The sequence below is a fragment of the Vulpes lagopus genome, chromosome 23 (genome assembly GCF_018345385.1).
Source record: "Vulpes lagopus strain Blue_001 chromosome 23, ASM1834538v1, whole genome shotgun sequence".
Taxonomy (NCBI): Eukaryota; Metazoa; Chordata; class Mammalia; order Carnivora; family Canidae; genus Vulpes; species Vulpes lagopus.
Window position 1 is genome coordinate 63,396,184 of NC_054846.1, and position 15,512 is coordinate 63,411,695.

The following is a 15,512-nucleotide window of genomic DNA, read 5'->3' on the forward strand; positions in this document are numbered from 1 at the left end:
TCTGCTTTCTGACGTCTTTCTCCCTATTCCCCAGTAATATCTGGAAATGAGATACCTTGAAAGAACAAGCTCTCCTTTTGCTCAGCATTAAAATAACTCCATTATCATAAAAGCTGAAGTATGAACCACCATTCCTGATACAAGTGTCTGATATGTCTGTTGATATGGAAAGATGGCAGGTAGATGGATGGATAGGTGAATGGTTCTTGAGGGACCAGTTCTGGACATTTCCATCACCATCCCACTTCTAGGCCTGATAAAGTAGCTCTTACAATGAAAAGCGAAAAGCACCTGCACATGTCTCCCTGCTAGTCCAAGCCTGCTGCTAGCTGTCCATCACAAGGTGAGAGGAATCCTAGCTGCAGGCCTCTGCCCTGAGTAGTGGCTCAGCTGGGAATAAAGCGTCACATATTTATTATACCCAAGTGGCTGAATACTTAGGAGTCGTTGGGTTTGCTGAGCTTTAGCCCTAGGAAGAACGAGAACTGGACATTTTCTTGTCTCCTCCCTTCTACTCCTTCCTTCTCCCCTCAACTTGTCTTACCTCTTACATTCTTTCTGACTCCACTTTCTGTGGCCAGGCATCCCAAGCTAAAGTATGAGCAGACGAATGTTTTATTAGTATTTTATTTGTATTTTTGGAGAAGATCTACAGTTTCACAAGAAACACTGATTTTTCTCAAACAATAGAAAAAAGGTTAAAAAAAAAAAGAATCTATTGTCTTAGGAGAACAAAACAAGTCTCTTCAGCAAGCATTGGGCCAATTCAGACTGAAGGAACCAATGAAGCAGAAGGTACATACAGGAAGTTCAGATTTATCCAGTTTAGGAATAATGCAAATGTCTTCTTGTCTAAATCTGTAAGGTTCCAAGTGGATCATCTCAGTAAAACTGGTACCAAGCTGACAAACAGAGCCTCCAGGTCCCACCTAGTTTGAGCATAGGGTGGCTCACTCTCCAGGAGGCTGCATCTGTTTACAGAATTCATCGAACTGCTGTTGCTCCAGCTCTGTCATGACTCTGTTGAGGGCATAGATCTGATTGGGAGAAAAAGATATGTTAGCAGAGAAGGCGGCTGCTCCACCTGTCTTCAGACGCCACAGGCTGTGGCATTTGAAAATGCCAGGACTGCAGCGGTAATGCAGGCACAGTGAGAAGGGAACAGAAAGGCAGGTACTAATTCCATTTGGAGAATCAGGAAAGATGCAGTGAGGCAGGTGCTTGATCTGGCTTTTACAGGATCAGGAGGATTTGAACAAGCAGAGACTGGAGAAAGGATATGACAGGTGATGGCCGGGGGTAGTATGAACTAAACAGAATGGAAAAGTACAGGATTAGTTCTGGAAACTTCAACTATGCTAATATGAAGGATATTATAAAGTAGAGTTTGGGGAGCTTGAGAAAGTGACAAGTATGTTGGAGCCTTCAATGCCTTGCCAAGGCCTCTGGACTTTGGCCAGACTCTGAAGAGCCAGCGAGATTAGCATGCCCGGGGACAATCTGATTATATCTCTGCTTTGGGAAAGATAACTGGAGACCATGTGAGGGAGAAAGTGGGGGAAGAAGAGATCGTAGGCCACTTATAAGGCATCATTACAATAGTCCAGGGAGGAGGCAGCAAGAATATGACGTAGGGCAGGGAGTGGGGATGGCAGGAAAACAGCAAGAGACATTCTCAGGTGAAAGGTGAGGCATCTACCTCATTCCTCACCTTTCTTTATCCTTGTGGTATCAATCTGTCCACTAAAGAACAGAAACATAAAACTTTTCAATGTGTAGAAGAGAAAAATGAAGGAGTGTGTTTATGTGCAGGTGATATATTTTGATTCGTTTAAGAAAAGACAAGAAGGGGAAAAAAGGAAACTGGCAAGTGAGACAAATAGAAAACACAAAATAAAGAGCAGAAAAGGCAACCAAATGTGCAAGAGAGGATCATCAACTCCGCAAGATGGTTCTTTGAAAGTACTAGAGAAAATCCTGTAAATCTCTGACATGAATCATCAAGATAAAAATAGGCAGTCATAAACATTATTAGAATCAAAAAGAAAACATAATTACTGATGTAATGGAAATTAAATCAAAATATTATGAACTTTGTGTAAGTTTGAAAACCCAAATGAAATAAATCCCTAGGAACATAACATGATCAAAGCTGACTAAATACAAACTTTGAATGATCCTATGATCTTTCTCTCCACTTTTTAAAAAATATTTAATTTATTTATTCTTGAGAGACACACACACACACACACACAGAGAGAGAGAGAGAGAGAGAGAGGCAGAGACACAGGCAGAGGGAGATGCAGACTCACTGTGGGGAGCCTGATGCGGGACTCGATCCCAGGCCCCGGGATCATGCCCTGAGCCAAAGGCAGACGCTCAACCACTGAACCACCCAGAGGCCCCAAGACCCTATAATCTTTAAGGAAATGGAGAATTCCACACAGTGATGAAAACAAGTACAAACAACAAACAAATGATTTTCAAAAAGCATAATATTGATGGCTAAAATGGCTAACGTTTATGTTATGTATATTTTACCACAATGAAAACAAAGAAATGAATAGATGCAAATAGTTTAAAAAAAGAAAAGAAGCTGAGCCAAGAGAGTCAGTTACGGAATGTAACATTTATAAAATTCAGCAACATGCCAACTAGACAGTACATTGTTAGGCTACAAAATATTATTTGGGAGTTCAAAGAGAAATACTAAAATAGTGCAGAACAGCAACAGCATGATCAGCATAAAGTCAGGGAACGAGGGCACTGCTAGTGGGAAGGGCTGGGGATGGGACCAGAGTGAGGCCCCAGGAGCTTCAAATTACTGCTCATGTTCTAATTCTTTAGTTGGGTGGTAGTCACAGGGTGCCTGTTTCATTCATCTTCTTTAAGCTGTACGTGCTATATATATATGAATATATATATATGAATATACATACATTTATTCAAACCTGTGCTTCACCCATTTGTGCTTTAATGAGCATTTTAATCTGCATGACTGAGCTGGGGACAGAGAGGGATATTAAGTAGCTTCTTAGAGAGCTCCAGATCCAAAAGGCAGGCTGGTGGAAGGGAAAATAAAATAAGCAGAGAAAGAAGAGACTTGAAATGGGTCAGCAGGTCCGAGCCAAGGAATGAAGGACTTTCAAGAGGGAAAGGGTCACCAACGGTTTCAAATGCGGCTTCAGGCCACACGTGCCCTCTGTTCCCATTTACTGGTCACATAGCTCCTTCACATCTAACTTTCGGGAATGAGGCATCTTTGTAGAATTGAACGGAAACTATGTCTCTTCCTGCCCCCAAGGGTCTTGTCACATTCCTATCTTAGGAGATTATATTCCAGGCAGCACAGATAAAGCAAACAGCAAGGCCCTTGCAGGGCAAAGTGAAAAGGAGCCAAAGTCAGATGTGGTGAGCTCGCAGTCTTGCCCCTCAGTCCCTCAGTAACTAGGGGTTCTGTACTTTCAAGTGAGAATAGTATCTTCTACTTCACAAAGTCACATATTTTCCATCTCCCTTCCTTATGCCAGGCAGGACTTACAAAGGTCAGAATGGGAGTAGCAATAGTAAGCCCTGGTGTGAGCATACGCATGGTCATGCGTGTACAGGCTGGCCCTCCGCCTGGCAATATTACATTTCAATGTTCTGATATCCCATTATTGAACTCTGATATTTCATTTCAGCACGTCACCATCAATGCAATCAGTCCTTCCACCCAGGGTCTGCACAGTAAAAGCAGGCCAACTGCTTGGAAGCACGTGGTCCCTAACAACTGCTGCCGTCCACTGAGGGCTTTCTCTGTGCCATGCACTGTGTGAAGTACTTTACACACATTTCTGTTCCTTGTAACAATCTTGTGAGATTCTCACAAGAGAATTCTCATCATTCTCATTTTTCAAGGGGGAACTGAGGAACTGAGGTTCAGAGAGGTGAAGCATCTTGTCCAAGGCCCTACGGGGAGAACTGGAGCTCTTAAGGAGCTGGAATTTGGAGCTGGACTAAGAAATCTAACCTGTGGAACCTCACCCAAAGGGTGTCAGTAAGGATGTGAAGAATGTCGATATCTATCCCTACAGCATGCACAAAGGACAGTTTCCTCAGGCTGTTTCTTACAGCAGTCCTCAAACTGTTCCCCAAAGTACAACACAGTCAAATCATCTGGGGGCCTGCATCCAGGTGAGGGCAGGGAGGTGAAGGGAAGGGGAGGACGTGCATTCTAATTTGTTAGAATGCACATCCGTAGCTCTCAGATGGTCTATCTCAATCCACAAGTGGACTTCAGTTTACGGATTCATTTCAAACATGTTATTCAATTTACTTAGTATATTGACTGCCTCTCCCACAGAACCCAAGCAGGGATTGAGTTCACCAAGGCATTCACCAAGGCAGGGATTCTTCTCTACCTCAGCCAGTCATGCCCCTCAGGCTCCTGCAACAATGTTGGGCACATAGTAGCAGTTTGGTATTTAACAGATGAATCAAATCAACACAAATTTAAAGTGTGCCACTATCAAGTAGAAAAAGAAGTGAGAAATGATAACTCTCTTACACTGCTGATGGGAGTGCACACTTGTACAATCTCTTTGACAGCAATCTGGCAATGCCTAGTAAAATTGAAATACACATGGTAATTCTACGTCTAGTTATATATGATCTACAGAAATTCTAACACAGGTCCCAAAGGAGATATCTAAGTTTTTCACTACAGCAATGTTTTCAGCAACAAAAAAACCCAAATAATTTAGATTTTCATCACTGGAGGAATGGGTATATATACTGAAGTGTATTCATAAAATAGACTACTGTATTGCTCTTTCTCCTCGATGCTCATTTGCTTTGTTTCTAATTTTTTTTTTTTTTATTTATTTATGATAGTCACACAGAGAGAGAGGCAGAGACATAGGCAGAGGGAGAAGCGGGCTCCATGCACCGGGAGCCCAACGTGGGATTCGATCCCGGGTCTCCAGGATTGCGCCCTGGGCCAAAGGCAGGCGCCAAACCGCTGCGCCACCCAGGGATCCCTGCTTTGTTTCTAAAACCAAGAAATAGAGTCTTAACTACAGAGAAAAAAACTGATGGTTACCAGAGGGTAGGTAGGGGGATAGGGTGTGATGGGTGATGAGCACTGGGTGTTATAAGGAAATACTGAATCAGGGATCCCTGGGTGGCTCAGCCGTTTAGCGCCTGCCTTTGGCCCAGGGCCTGATCCTGGAATCCCGGGATCAATTCCCACATCAGGCTCCCTGCCTTGAGCCTGCTTCTTCTCTTTCTCTGCCCCTCCTCCCACTTATGCTTTCTCTCTCAAATAAACAGAATCTTTAAAAATAAATAAATAAAAATAAAATAGACTACTGTAAGCAATGATGAGTAATAAACTAGATTATTATATTAACATGAATAGTTCTAAAAAACATAATGTAAGCAAAATGTAAAATAAAACACAAGATTTTATTAATGTAAAATTTTAAAACACAAAAGAACATTGTATATTGCTCAAGGATATCTATTAATATATGTGAGCATAAAAGCATAAAAAAATTATAGTGGATGTCCAGAGAGGGTAAAAGGGTATAAGACAGGAAATGAACAAAGAGGACTTTAAATTCACACATATTTTTTATTTATCTAAAAAGCTCCAGGCAATTATGACAAAATATTATCCACTACCAATCTGGCAGGCTGAGTACCCAGGTGTTTGTTATAATATTTTGCTTTTCCGTATTTTAAAATTTCTCAAAAAAAAAAAAAAAAAAGGCTAGAAAGAGGGAAGATTGTGCAGCAAGCTTTCTTCTGATATTACAAACTAAAATAAAATCACACGTCTGGGGCACCCGGGTGGCTCAGTGGTTGAGCGGCTCCCTTCAGCTCAGATCCCAGGGTCCTGGGATCGGGTCCCGCATCTGGCTCTCCACGGGGAGCCTGCTTCTCCCCCTGCCTGGGTCTCTGCCTCTGTCTCATGAATAGATAAATACAATCTTTAAAAAAAAGAAAGAAAATACATGTCTGGATGTGGTAGTGTGAACAGTTTAGTTTTTCATTTTCAAGATGATTCTAAGTGTCAAATGAACAAAGAAATACGTTTGGTGGATGTAGAGCTTGGGTGTCTACTTCTACTTATGAGCAGCTACTCTCCAGGCCAAAGCCTAAACATCTGTGCTCAGCAGTGTCCAACACTTGTCTCCTGCTGACCCCTCCCTTCCACGTCCCTTCTCTTTTCCCTTTCTTTCTCCCACAAAAGATCTGCACACTGGGGCAGCCTGGGTGGCTCAGCGGTTAGCGCCGCCTTCAGCCCAGGGTGTGATCCTGGAGACCTGGGATCGAGTCCCACATCAGGCTCCCTGCATGGAGCCTGCTTCTCCCTCTGCCTGTGTCTCTGCCTCTCTCTCTCTCTCTCTCTCTCATGAATAAATGAATAAAATCTTTAAAAACAAAAACAAAACCTCTGCACAGGAGTCATGTGGTGATGGGTTCTGGCATCATCCTAGACCTTAGTGACCTCCTAAGAGAACAGCTGTTTCGCCTGGAGGCAGGTCATGCTCCCCTCTCTACTAGTCTCTGCTCCAGCACCACCTCCAGCCGACTACAGGTACACCAGGTACACGGGCCTCCTCCTTAATCTCACCTCTGCTCTTTGCCTCTGCTTCAGCTCCTGCTGGGCTGATTTCTGCTTGGCCTTCTCAACTCTGCTGACAGGTTCTTTAACTTTGGATTTTTCTTTACGCGCTGGTGGATCCATGACTTGGCCTCCGAATACTTCTTAGCTTTCACCTGGATGGTGCAGAAGAGGCTGATTAACCAAAGAAAGAAAGGAGGGACGCCTGGGTGGCTCTGCGGTTGGGTGTCTGCCTGCTGCCCAGGGCGTGACCCCGGGGTCCTGGGATCGAGTCCCACATCCGGCTCCCTGCATGGAGCCTGCTTCTCCCTCTGCCTGTGTCTCTCATGAATAAATAAATTAAATTTAAATTAAAAAAAAAAGAAAGGGGAAAAAAAGGACTTCCAGTCACTTCCTTAACTATGCCCCGCAGGTCGGCCCCCTTTTCTGACAGCTGAGGCAGACTGACCCGGTGTTAAAGGGTTCGGTGGACAGTACTGACAGGACTGACTCCCACCGCCATGACCTTGCTGGGTGTCCCTGGGAACATATCACAGTATCTACTTTTCCGCATTTTTAAATTTCTAAGGAAAAAAAGAGCAAGAAATGAATAAAACCAACAGAAAGAGGGAAGACAGTGCAAACTTTCTCCTGATATTATTATTATTTTTTAAAGGTTCCATTTATTTATTCCTGAGAGACACAGCGAGAGAGGCAGAGACGCGGGCAGGGGGAGCGGCAGGCTCCCTGAGGGGACTCGATCCCGGGACCCGGGGTCACGCCCTGGGCGCAGGGCAGGCCCTCAGCCGCTGACGGCGTCCCTTTCTCCTGACGGTGAATACGGAGACAATCAACCACCACGATCCAGTCTCCACTCCGAGCCTTCGGTCCGCGTCCGCAACACGGGACCGCAGCCCGTTCCGGGGCGAGAGGGCCTGCGACACGTCCCCTCAGCGCCGCGCTGCCCTGTGAGGACACGCCCGGCCCGGGCCTCGCGCCCACCCCGGCCTCCTCACCGACGGCGCCCGCCCGGGCCCGCCCTCCGCCACCGCCCCGGGCCCAAGCCCGGCCCCGGGGGACGCTCCCCCCGCCCGCCGCTGCCCCCTCCGGGTGCAAGATGGCGGCGGGCGGCGGCCAGAGGGGGCGCCGGCCCGCCCCGCCTCGGGACTCCGGGACTCCGGGACTCCGGGACTCCGCCGCGTCCACGTGCGACAGCCCGGCCTTCCCCTACCTCCCGGCCTGGCGTCGCGAGCCCGCCGCGCCTCGGACTGGGCGGGGCCGGGGCGGCCGCCGGGGGCGGGGCCGGGGGCGGGGCCGGGGCGTGGAGGCCCCGCCCCTCCCGGGCGTGGCCGCGCGTGCGCAGACAGTGGGCTCTGCGTTCCTCAACCGGAAAAGCGGGGGTGGTGTTTGTCGCCTCCTTGATCCAGGTTGTTTGGAAACAAGCCTCCCAAGTGGAGAAACGTTCAAGCTCTCCGCTGATGCATCGCGCTGGTTTTGCAATTACAATTTCACAGTGACGTGGAATAATGTTACGCGTTAAAATAGCGGGCGGTCGTTTTTCATTTGTTAGATTTAGGATTGAAGAAAATGGTTGGTAAACGGTTTGACAACAGAAATCTCGTTCAGTCATAATAATAATAATAATAATAATAAATAACAGCTGCCTCTCATCGGGGTTTATGATATTCCACACACAGTTCTTAGAGCTTCAGATTTATTAACTCATTTCCTGTGGATAACTATGTACAGTAATGTACACGTGTAATAACATATTACTATCCCCATTTTATAGGTAAGGGAACAGAGGCACGGAGAAGTTAAGTCACGTGTCCTAGTAGGGACCCCAGCAAGCACTTGAGCCAGGATTCAGGACAGGACACGGGCCTATCCAGAGGGAGACATGTCCAGATCTTCTGCTGCTGCTTCTTCTTTTTTAAGATTCTTATTTACTTATTCATGAGAGAGACAGAGAGACAGAGAGAGAGAGAGGCAGAGGCACAGGCAGAGGGAGAGGGAGAAGCAGGCTCCGTGCCGGGAGCCGGACGTGGGGCTCGATCCAGGGTCTCCAGGGTCACGCCCTGGGCTGAAGGCGGCGCTAAACCGCTGCGCCACCGGGGCTGCCCAGATCTTCTGCTTCTGTCCCTCTTAGACATAACAGTGAAAGGGAATATAAGGGAAGGGAGAGGAAATGTGTGGGAAATATGAGAAAGGGAGACAACATAAAGACTCCTAACTCTGGGAAACGAACTAGGGGTGGTGGAAGGGGAGGAGGGCGGGGGGTGAGGGTGCCTGGGTGACGGGCACTGAGGGGGGCATTGACGGGATGAGCACTGGGTGTTATTCTGTATGTTGGCAAAGTGAACACCAATAAAAAATTAATTTATTTAAAAAAAAGAATTAGGCAAGAATTCAAACAATTGATGGATGCTAAGCAGGAAGTTGTTCAATGGATATAGAGTTTCCGTTTTGTAAGATGAAAAGTCCTAAAAGTCTTTTTGCATAAGAATGTGCGTATATTTAATACTACTATACTGTAAATAAGGTGGGAAATTTTATATGATTTTTTTAACCACGATAATAAAAAACCCCCACAACCTTTGACACAGCAATTCCAGTTCTAAGTTATCCTAACTAAATAATCAGAGATAGCACTATTCTTTTTTTTTTTTTTAAGATTTTATTTATTTATTCATGAGAGACAGAGAGAGACAGAGACGCAGAGGGAGAAGCAGGCTCCATGCAGGGAGCCTGAAGTGGGACTCGATCCCGGGTCTCCAGGATCACTCCCTGGGCGGAAGGCAGGTGCTAAACCACTGAGCCACCCAGGGATGCCCGAGATAGAACTATTCTTAAAAGCAATAAAATGCAAACAATAAAAATCATTGTAATGGGGTTGATTAAATAAACGGTAGGATAACTAGCATGGGATTCTATGCAGCCATTAAAATGACGTAGAATGATATTTATTGATATAATAAAACATTTTTATTAAATGAAAAAGTTACAAGGGGGAACAACAACATAATCACAGTATGTGTTTCATTGTTTCAAAAAGATTATTCTATACATACGGAGAAGACAATGTATGAAAACACACCAAAATGTAAAGCCAGATTGTTTTAAGAATAGAGGGATTTTTTTTTTTTAAGAGAGAGAGAGAGTGCACACACAAGCAGGGGCAGGCACAGAGGGAGAAGGAGAAAGAGAATCTTAAGCAGCTCCACACCCAGGGTGGAGTCCAAATCAGGGCTCAGATCTCATGACCCTGAGATCATGACCTGAGCCAAACTCAAGAGTCTGATGTCTTACTGACTGAGCCATGCAGGTGTCCCAAGAATAGAGGGGACTTTCTTTCTTCTTTGTGCTTTTCTGTGTTTTGCAAATTTCTACAATCAACACTTAAACAAGAATTATACTTTATTTAAATTCAGTTAATTGACATATAATGTATTACTGGTTTCAGAGGCAGAGGTCAGTGATTCATCAGTCTTATATAACACCCAGTGCTCATTCCATCACCTGCCCTCCTTAATATCCATCACCCAGTCACCCCACCCCTCTACCCCCCTTCCCTCCAGTGACCTTCAGTTTGTTTCCTATGATTAAGAGTCTCATGGTTTGTCTCCCTCTCTGATTTCATCTTTTTTTACTTTTTTCTCTCTTCCCCTATGATCCTCTGTTTTGTTTCTTAAATTCCACATATGAGTGAGATCATATAATAATTGTCTTTCTCTGATTGATTTATTTCGCTTAGCAAAATATTTTGTAGTTCCATCCACTTCATTGCAAATGGCAAGATTTCACTTTTTTGATGGCTAAGTAGTAGTCCATTGTACATGTGTGTATACACACACAAACACACACACACACACACACATCTTCTAAATCCATTCATCTGTCAGTGGACATCTGGGCTCTTTTCCACAGTCTGACTATTGTGGACATTGCTGTCATAAACATTGGGGTGCAGGTGCCCCTTCAGATCACTGCATTTGTATGTTTAGGGGTAAATACCTAGTAGTGCAATTGCTGAGTCTTAGGGTAGCTCTATTTTCAACTTTTTGAGGAGCCTCCATACTGTTTTCCAGAGTGGCTGCACCAGCTTGTATTCCTACCAACAGGGTACAAGGGTATACTCTCTTTTAATCAGAAGAAAGTCTAACAAATGTTATTTTAAAATTCTCTATAAATGTTGATTGGATTATTATTAATAATAAAAGTGGCCAGACTAGACTGGATTATATTACAGCTGGAAATGGGCAGAGATCTTTGGAAAGCTTTAGAAAGCCGACTAAAACAGACTGGATATAGGGGATGAAGGAGTGGAAAAGCCAAAGCAAAATACTGGAAAAACAGTGGACACACCGATAAAAGTGAAGGTATGCTGAGTTGGCTTGGGAAAGGCTGAGGAGGAGTTAGAGGGGTGTGGGTGCATGCGTGCATGTAAGAGACAGTTAGTTTACACTTAGAGGTGGCAGGAAGAGTTGTCTAGCTCCAGACTGGTACAGGCGTGGAGACATTGGTTTGGGATTCTTCATCAGGAAAGTGAGGCTGGGGCAGCCTGGGTGGCTCAGCGGTTTAGTGCCGCCTCCTGCCCAGGGCCTGATCCTGGAGACCCGGGATCGAGTCCCATTTTGGGCTTCCTGCATGGAGCCTGCTTCTCCCTCTGCCTGTGTCTCTGCCTCTCTCTCTGTGTCTATCATGAATAAATAAATAAAATCTTTAAAAAAAAGGAAAATGAGGCTGGAGTCTGGAGGGAGTGAAAGTCTCCTTCTTGCTCTTCTATGAGTTTATGATCTCTTTCTTCTTTTCTTTTCTTTTCTTTTCTTTTCTTTTCTTTTCTTTTCTTTTTTTTCTTTTCTTTTCTTCTTTTCTTTTCTTTCTTTCTTTTCTTTCTTTTCTTTCTTTCTTTCTTTCTTTCTTTCTTTCTTTCTTTCTTTCTTTCTTTCTTTCTTTCTTTCTTTCTTTCTTTCGACCATCAACAGACTTGGCCAGTATGCACAATTCCCTAGTTGGCTGAGCCAGAGTTTACATTAATATAACTATGGAATATTTTTACAGTTGAGCTATATATCGGACTAAGATTACTTTCAATTTATTGAACAACCTTTCTCTCCCTGAGTCAAAAATTGCCTTTTTAAAAATTAACTTAATTATGCATCTATTATTGATTTTCACCTCAAATTCTTCATCTGGACCAGAAAACATCTCTTGATCTGGTCACACGAATCTGGTGATCTTTCTGGGTCTTTTTTTTCTTTTCTTTCTTGGAGACATCCTTCCTTGGGCCCATCCTCCTCTCTCCAAATTTTCGTCTTGGCCTCATTGTCCAACTATTGTTCTAGGACTTCCCCTAACCACATTCTGGGGATTCCCATCTCTATTCTCCAGTGCCAAATCCCCTGGTCTTCCATTTCTGATTTATCCTCTCACTTTAGAAGAGCACAGTCTCCACTAGCCTCCCAAGAAGGTGTTCATGGGAGGTAAATTTTTGAAACCTTGCTTGTCTAAAGATGGCTTTATTTTACTCTCACACCTGACAGTTTCGAAGGGTACAGATTTCCAAATTGGGAATCATATTCTTTCAGAATTAAAGGACTTGATCCATTGTCATTTAGCCTCTCATGTGGCTAGACTCTGGAGAAGTCTGATTTATTCTGATTTCCATCCTTTCCTATGTTATTTTTGTTTGTGAGTTTGTTTTCTGGAATTTTTTAGGGTATATATTTTTCCTTCACCCTTGGTGCTCCGAACCTTCATAATGATGTGTCTTTATGGTAAGTCTTTTTTTTTTTTTTTTAAGATTTTTATTTATTTATTTGAGAGAGAAAGAGAGAGAAAGAGCACATGCAGGGGGAGTAGAAGAGGGAGAAGTGGGTGCTCCACTGATCAGGGAGCCCGATACAGGACTGGATCCCAGGACCCCGGGATCATGAATTGAGCTGAAGGCAGATGCTTAACTGACTGAACTACCCAGGCGCCCCCCACGGTTTGTCTTTTTCATTCATTGTGCTAGGCACTCAGGAAATGTGTAGGCTTCAATTTGGGGAGAATTTCTCTGTGCCAGGTTCCCTTATTTTTAAAATCTTTTCTGTCTCATTTTGCATCTCTTGGTTTTGCTTATTCTACTTTATAAGAGATTTTCCTGAACTTTATCCTCTCATCTTCTCTCAGTCTTAGTTACACTTAAACATCTTCAATGTTTATTTTCTGCTATAAAATTTTGATTTCCACGAGTTTTTCTTGGTTCCCTGACTTTCCTTTTGGTAACCTCTTGCTTTGTGTTGTGGATTCAGGATCTTCTCTTATTTCATATTTTTGAGGACATCAGTTGTAGTTTTCTTTCACTTCCTAGATTGTCTTTGTTGTTTATTTTGGTCTCTGGCTTTGAAGTTGGAGGCTTTTCTCAAATATTGATAATAGCTACCACATCTTGGGTGTTAAGCACTGTCCGGAGTATTTTACATGTTTTGACTATTTAATTCTTACACCATACCAATGAGGTGGCTACCATTCTTATCCTCATTTACCGATAAGGAAACTGAAACACAGAAAGGTTAGGCTCTCATCCAGGTCACAGAGCTTAGAAGTGGAACCTGAATTTAATCAAACCTCTAGCTTTCCAATGCACAGGAAATATAAGGGATAGAGAAAAAAAATTAAATGACACCACTAGGAAGCAATCAGCCAATCCCAGAATGTGAGACATTGTACAGACAAATTTCTAAGTTTTACCAATAATCAAGAGTATAGAGAAAATTTTTAAAAGAGGGGCAGAAGGATCCTTATAGAATAAAGACACTTTAGAAACTTAACCACAAACTGTAATATGTGTGTCTTGCTTGGAACCAGATTTGAACAACCACCTGTAAAAGACACGTTTGATACATTTGCATATGTGTGAATGTAGGCTGCATATCAAATAGTATCAAGGGATTATTGTCATATGTGATAGCATGATGTATGTGGTTGCGTGTGTATGTGTGTGTACCTTAAAAATTGAGGAATCTAAGGAGCTTCAGTTTATATGGGTTGTATTTTTTTTGTAATTTGCCATAGTAGAAATTAAAGTAAGAAGTTTTAAATATAATTGTTAAATATAATTATTACTTCATTTAAAGACAAAAATAATACACATATTACATGTTAACACAAACAACGTATGTTTTATGAAAACTATTTTCTGGGGCACCTGGGTGGCTCAGGGGTTGAGCGTCTGCCTTTAGCTTGGGTCATGATCCTGGGGTCCTGGGATCGAGTCCCACATCACCCTCTCCGTGGGGAGCCTGCTTCTCCCTCTGCCTGTGTCTCTGCCTCTCTCTCTCCGCCTCTCATGAATAAATAAATAAAATCTTTTAGAAAAACCCCAACTATTTTCTGAAACAAAAAAATTAGTGAGCAGGATGGCACTGTTTTACATATCTATACATCTCTTAAGTGTCTGGCTTGATAGAGGACAGCTGAGTTCTCATTTCAGCTCTTGCCTTTGATCTGTTGCAGTAGGCTGTGTGCTTGAAGTGGATGTAATTGTAATTGCATTTCAATTGCCTTCTCAGGTAATTATGGATATTTTCTTTGATACTATAGCCAAACGTGGTGAGTGATAGTTTCTGAAAGGTTACTGCAAGGTAGGATCTAAAATCATACCCATAAACTTTCTTGTCTTTTTTTTTTCCCCTTAGCTTTATCGAGATATAATTGACAGGTATGCAACTTGTAGATTTGATAGATTTATATATTGCAAAACAGTTACCCCCATAAAGTTAGCTGATACCTCTCCATCATGTCACATAATTACCATTTCTTTGTTGTGGTGGGAACATTCAGGATGTATTTCTTAATAACTTGAACTTTTCATATTCTTATAGTTAAACCTACCGGTTTATCTTGCTTATTATATAGATCTTTTACCTGTGCATGAATTTGTCAAGACATGCATTAATCATTTGGAAGCTATTGGTCCATTGAGCTGTGCAGGTCTTTCAAATGTTGACACATTTCATTACACAACATCAAAAAAATCACTAATCATTAATGTCACTGCCAATCTCATGAGAATGATATTTTTTTATTGGGAAGCTCTCAAGCCCACAGGAGCAGATGATGAAATGCCAACACGGGGTAAAAAAAAAAAAAAAAGTAAGTAACAACTTAGTTTTATTATGAACATAAGAATACTGGGGGACCTCGTGAAAAGGTCTCAGGGGCTCTCGAAGTTCATGGACCCCACAGACCCCACACACTGCTGTCCTAAAGAAACTCTTGCACACTTGGACCATGAAAGAATGTTCCTAGCAACACTGTTTACAAAAACAAATGCCCAGACACATTTTTATCAATGAGGGAATGGACGAAATGTTGGTATATTTGTGCAAGGTCTATTCCACCACACAGGGGTGAGTGAATGTGAATCAGTGAATCAGTCTGGATGACTTTCAGTATCTTAAGCTGTACTCCACCAAAAAACAGAACATGAACTGAGTCCTTCTGGGCAGGAGTTTACTTAGGAGATGATCCCAGGAATCAGAAATGGTGAGTGAAGAGAAAAGGAAGAAACCAAGAACATGTGCTTTGTTGAGCTACTACTGATGTCTGTGGGCTACTGTGCTCATCCTCTCTGGGAACTCTCTGAGGTATCATGTGGAACACAGCTCAGAACTGTCCCTCCAAAGGTGTGAGGCTTGAGCATTTTCCACTGAGGCCTGTCACTGCCCAGTTGATCCCCTAGAGCATTAAGGTTCTTGAACCCCCAGGGCTGTGTACAGGTTGAACAGCCTTCCAGCCTTTGTAGAGCCCAGATTCAGATAAGCAAAGAGACACTATGGACTTTGAGGTGGCTTCCTGGCAGCTTGCCTGCAAGTTTCAACTACCCCAGAACCAGGTTGGGCATGGGGGGGGCTGTCGAGGGGATGGCTGGGGG

General features: G+C 43.3%; 1 protein-coding gene across 3 annotated transcripts; it reads right to left on the reverse strand.

The window, feature by feature from the left end:
- Positions 1-613: 613 nt before the first annotated feature.
- Positions 614-7,945, reverse strand: LOC121481675 (small vasohibin binding protein). Of its 3 annotated transcripts, none has more exons than XM_041739225.1 (3): positions 7,824-7,945; positions 6,623-6,768; positions 614-1,037 (listed from the first exon to the last, which is right to left on the reverse strand). In XM_041739225.1, the coding sequence occupies exons 2-3, from the start codon at positions 6,734-6,736 to the stop codon at positions 951-953; spliced, it is 201 nt and encodes a 66-aa protein (XP_041595159.1). In that variant the 5' UTR covers positions 6,737-6,768; positions 7,824-7,945; the 3' UTR covers positions 614-950. The 3 variants fall into 3 exon arrangements, with proteins under 3 accessions (XP_041595159.1, XP_041595160.1, XP_041595158.1); XM_041739226.1 differs by lacking the exon at positions 7,824-7,945 and adding an exon at positions 7,609-7,814; XM_041739224.1 differs by lacking the exon at positions 7,824-7,945 and having other exon boundaries at positions 6,623-7,814.
- Positions 7,946-15,512: the final 7,567 nt, after the last annotated feature.

Excerpts from the sequence above, each read along its gene's own strand:
- LOC121481675 (XM_041739225.1), bottom strand. The coding sequence starts at position 6,736 with ATGGATCCACCAGCGCGTAAAGAAAAATCCAAAGTTAAAGAACCTGTC. Across the intron at positions 1,038-6,622 it reads AGCAGAGGCAAAGAGCAGAG|ATCTATGCCCTCAACAGAGT; the intron begins GTGAGATTAAGG and ends TCTCCCAATCAG.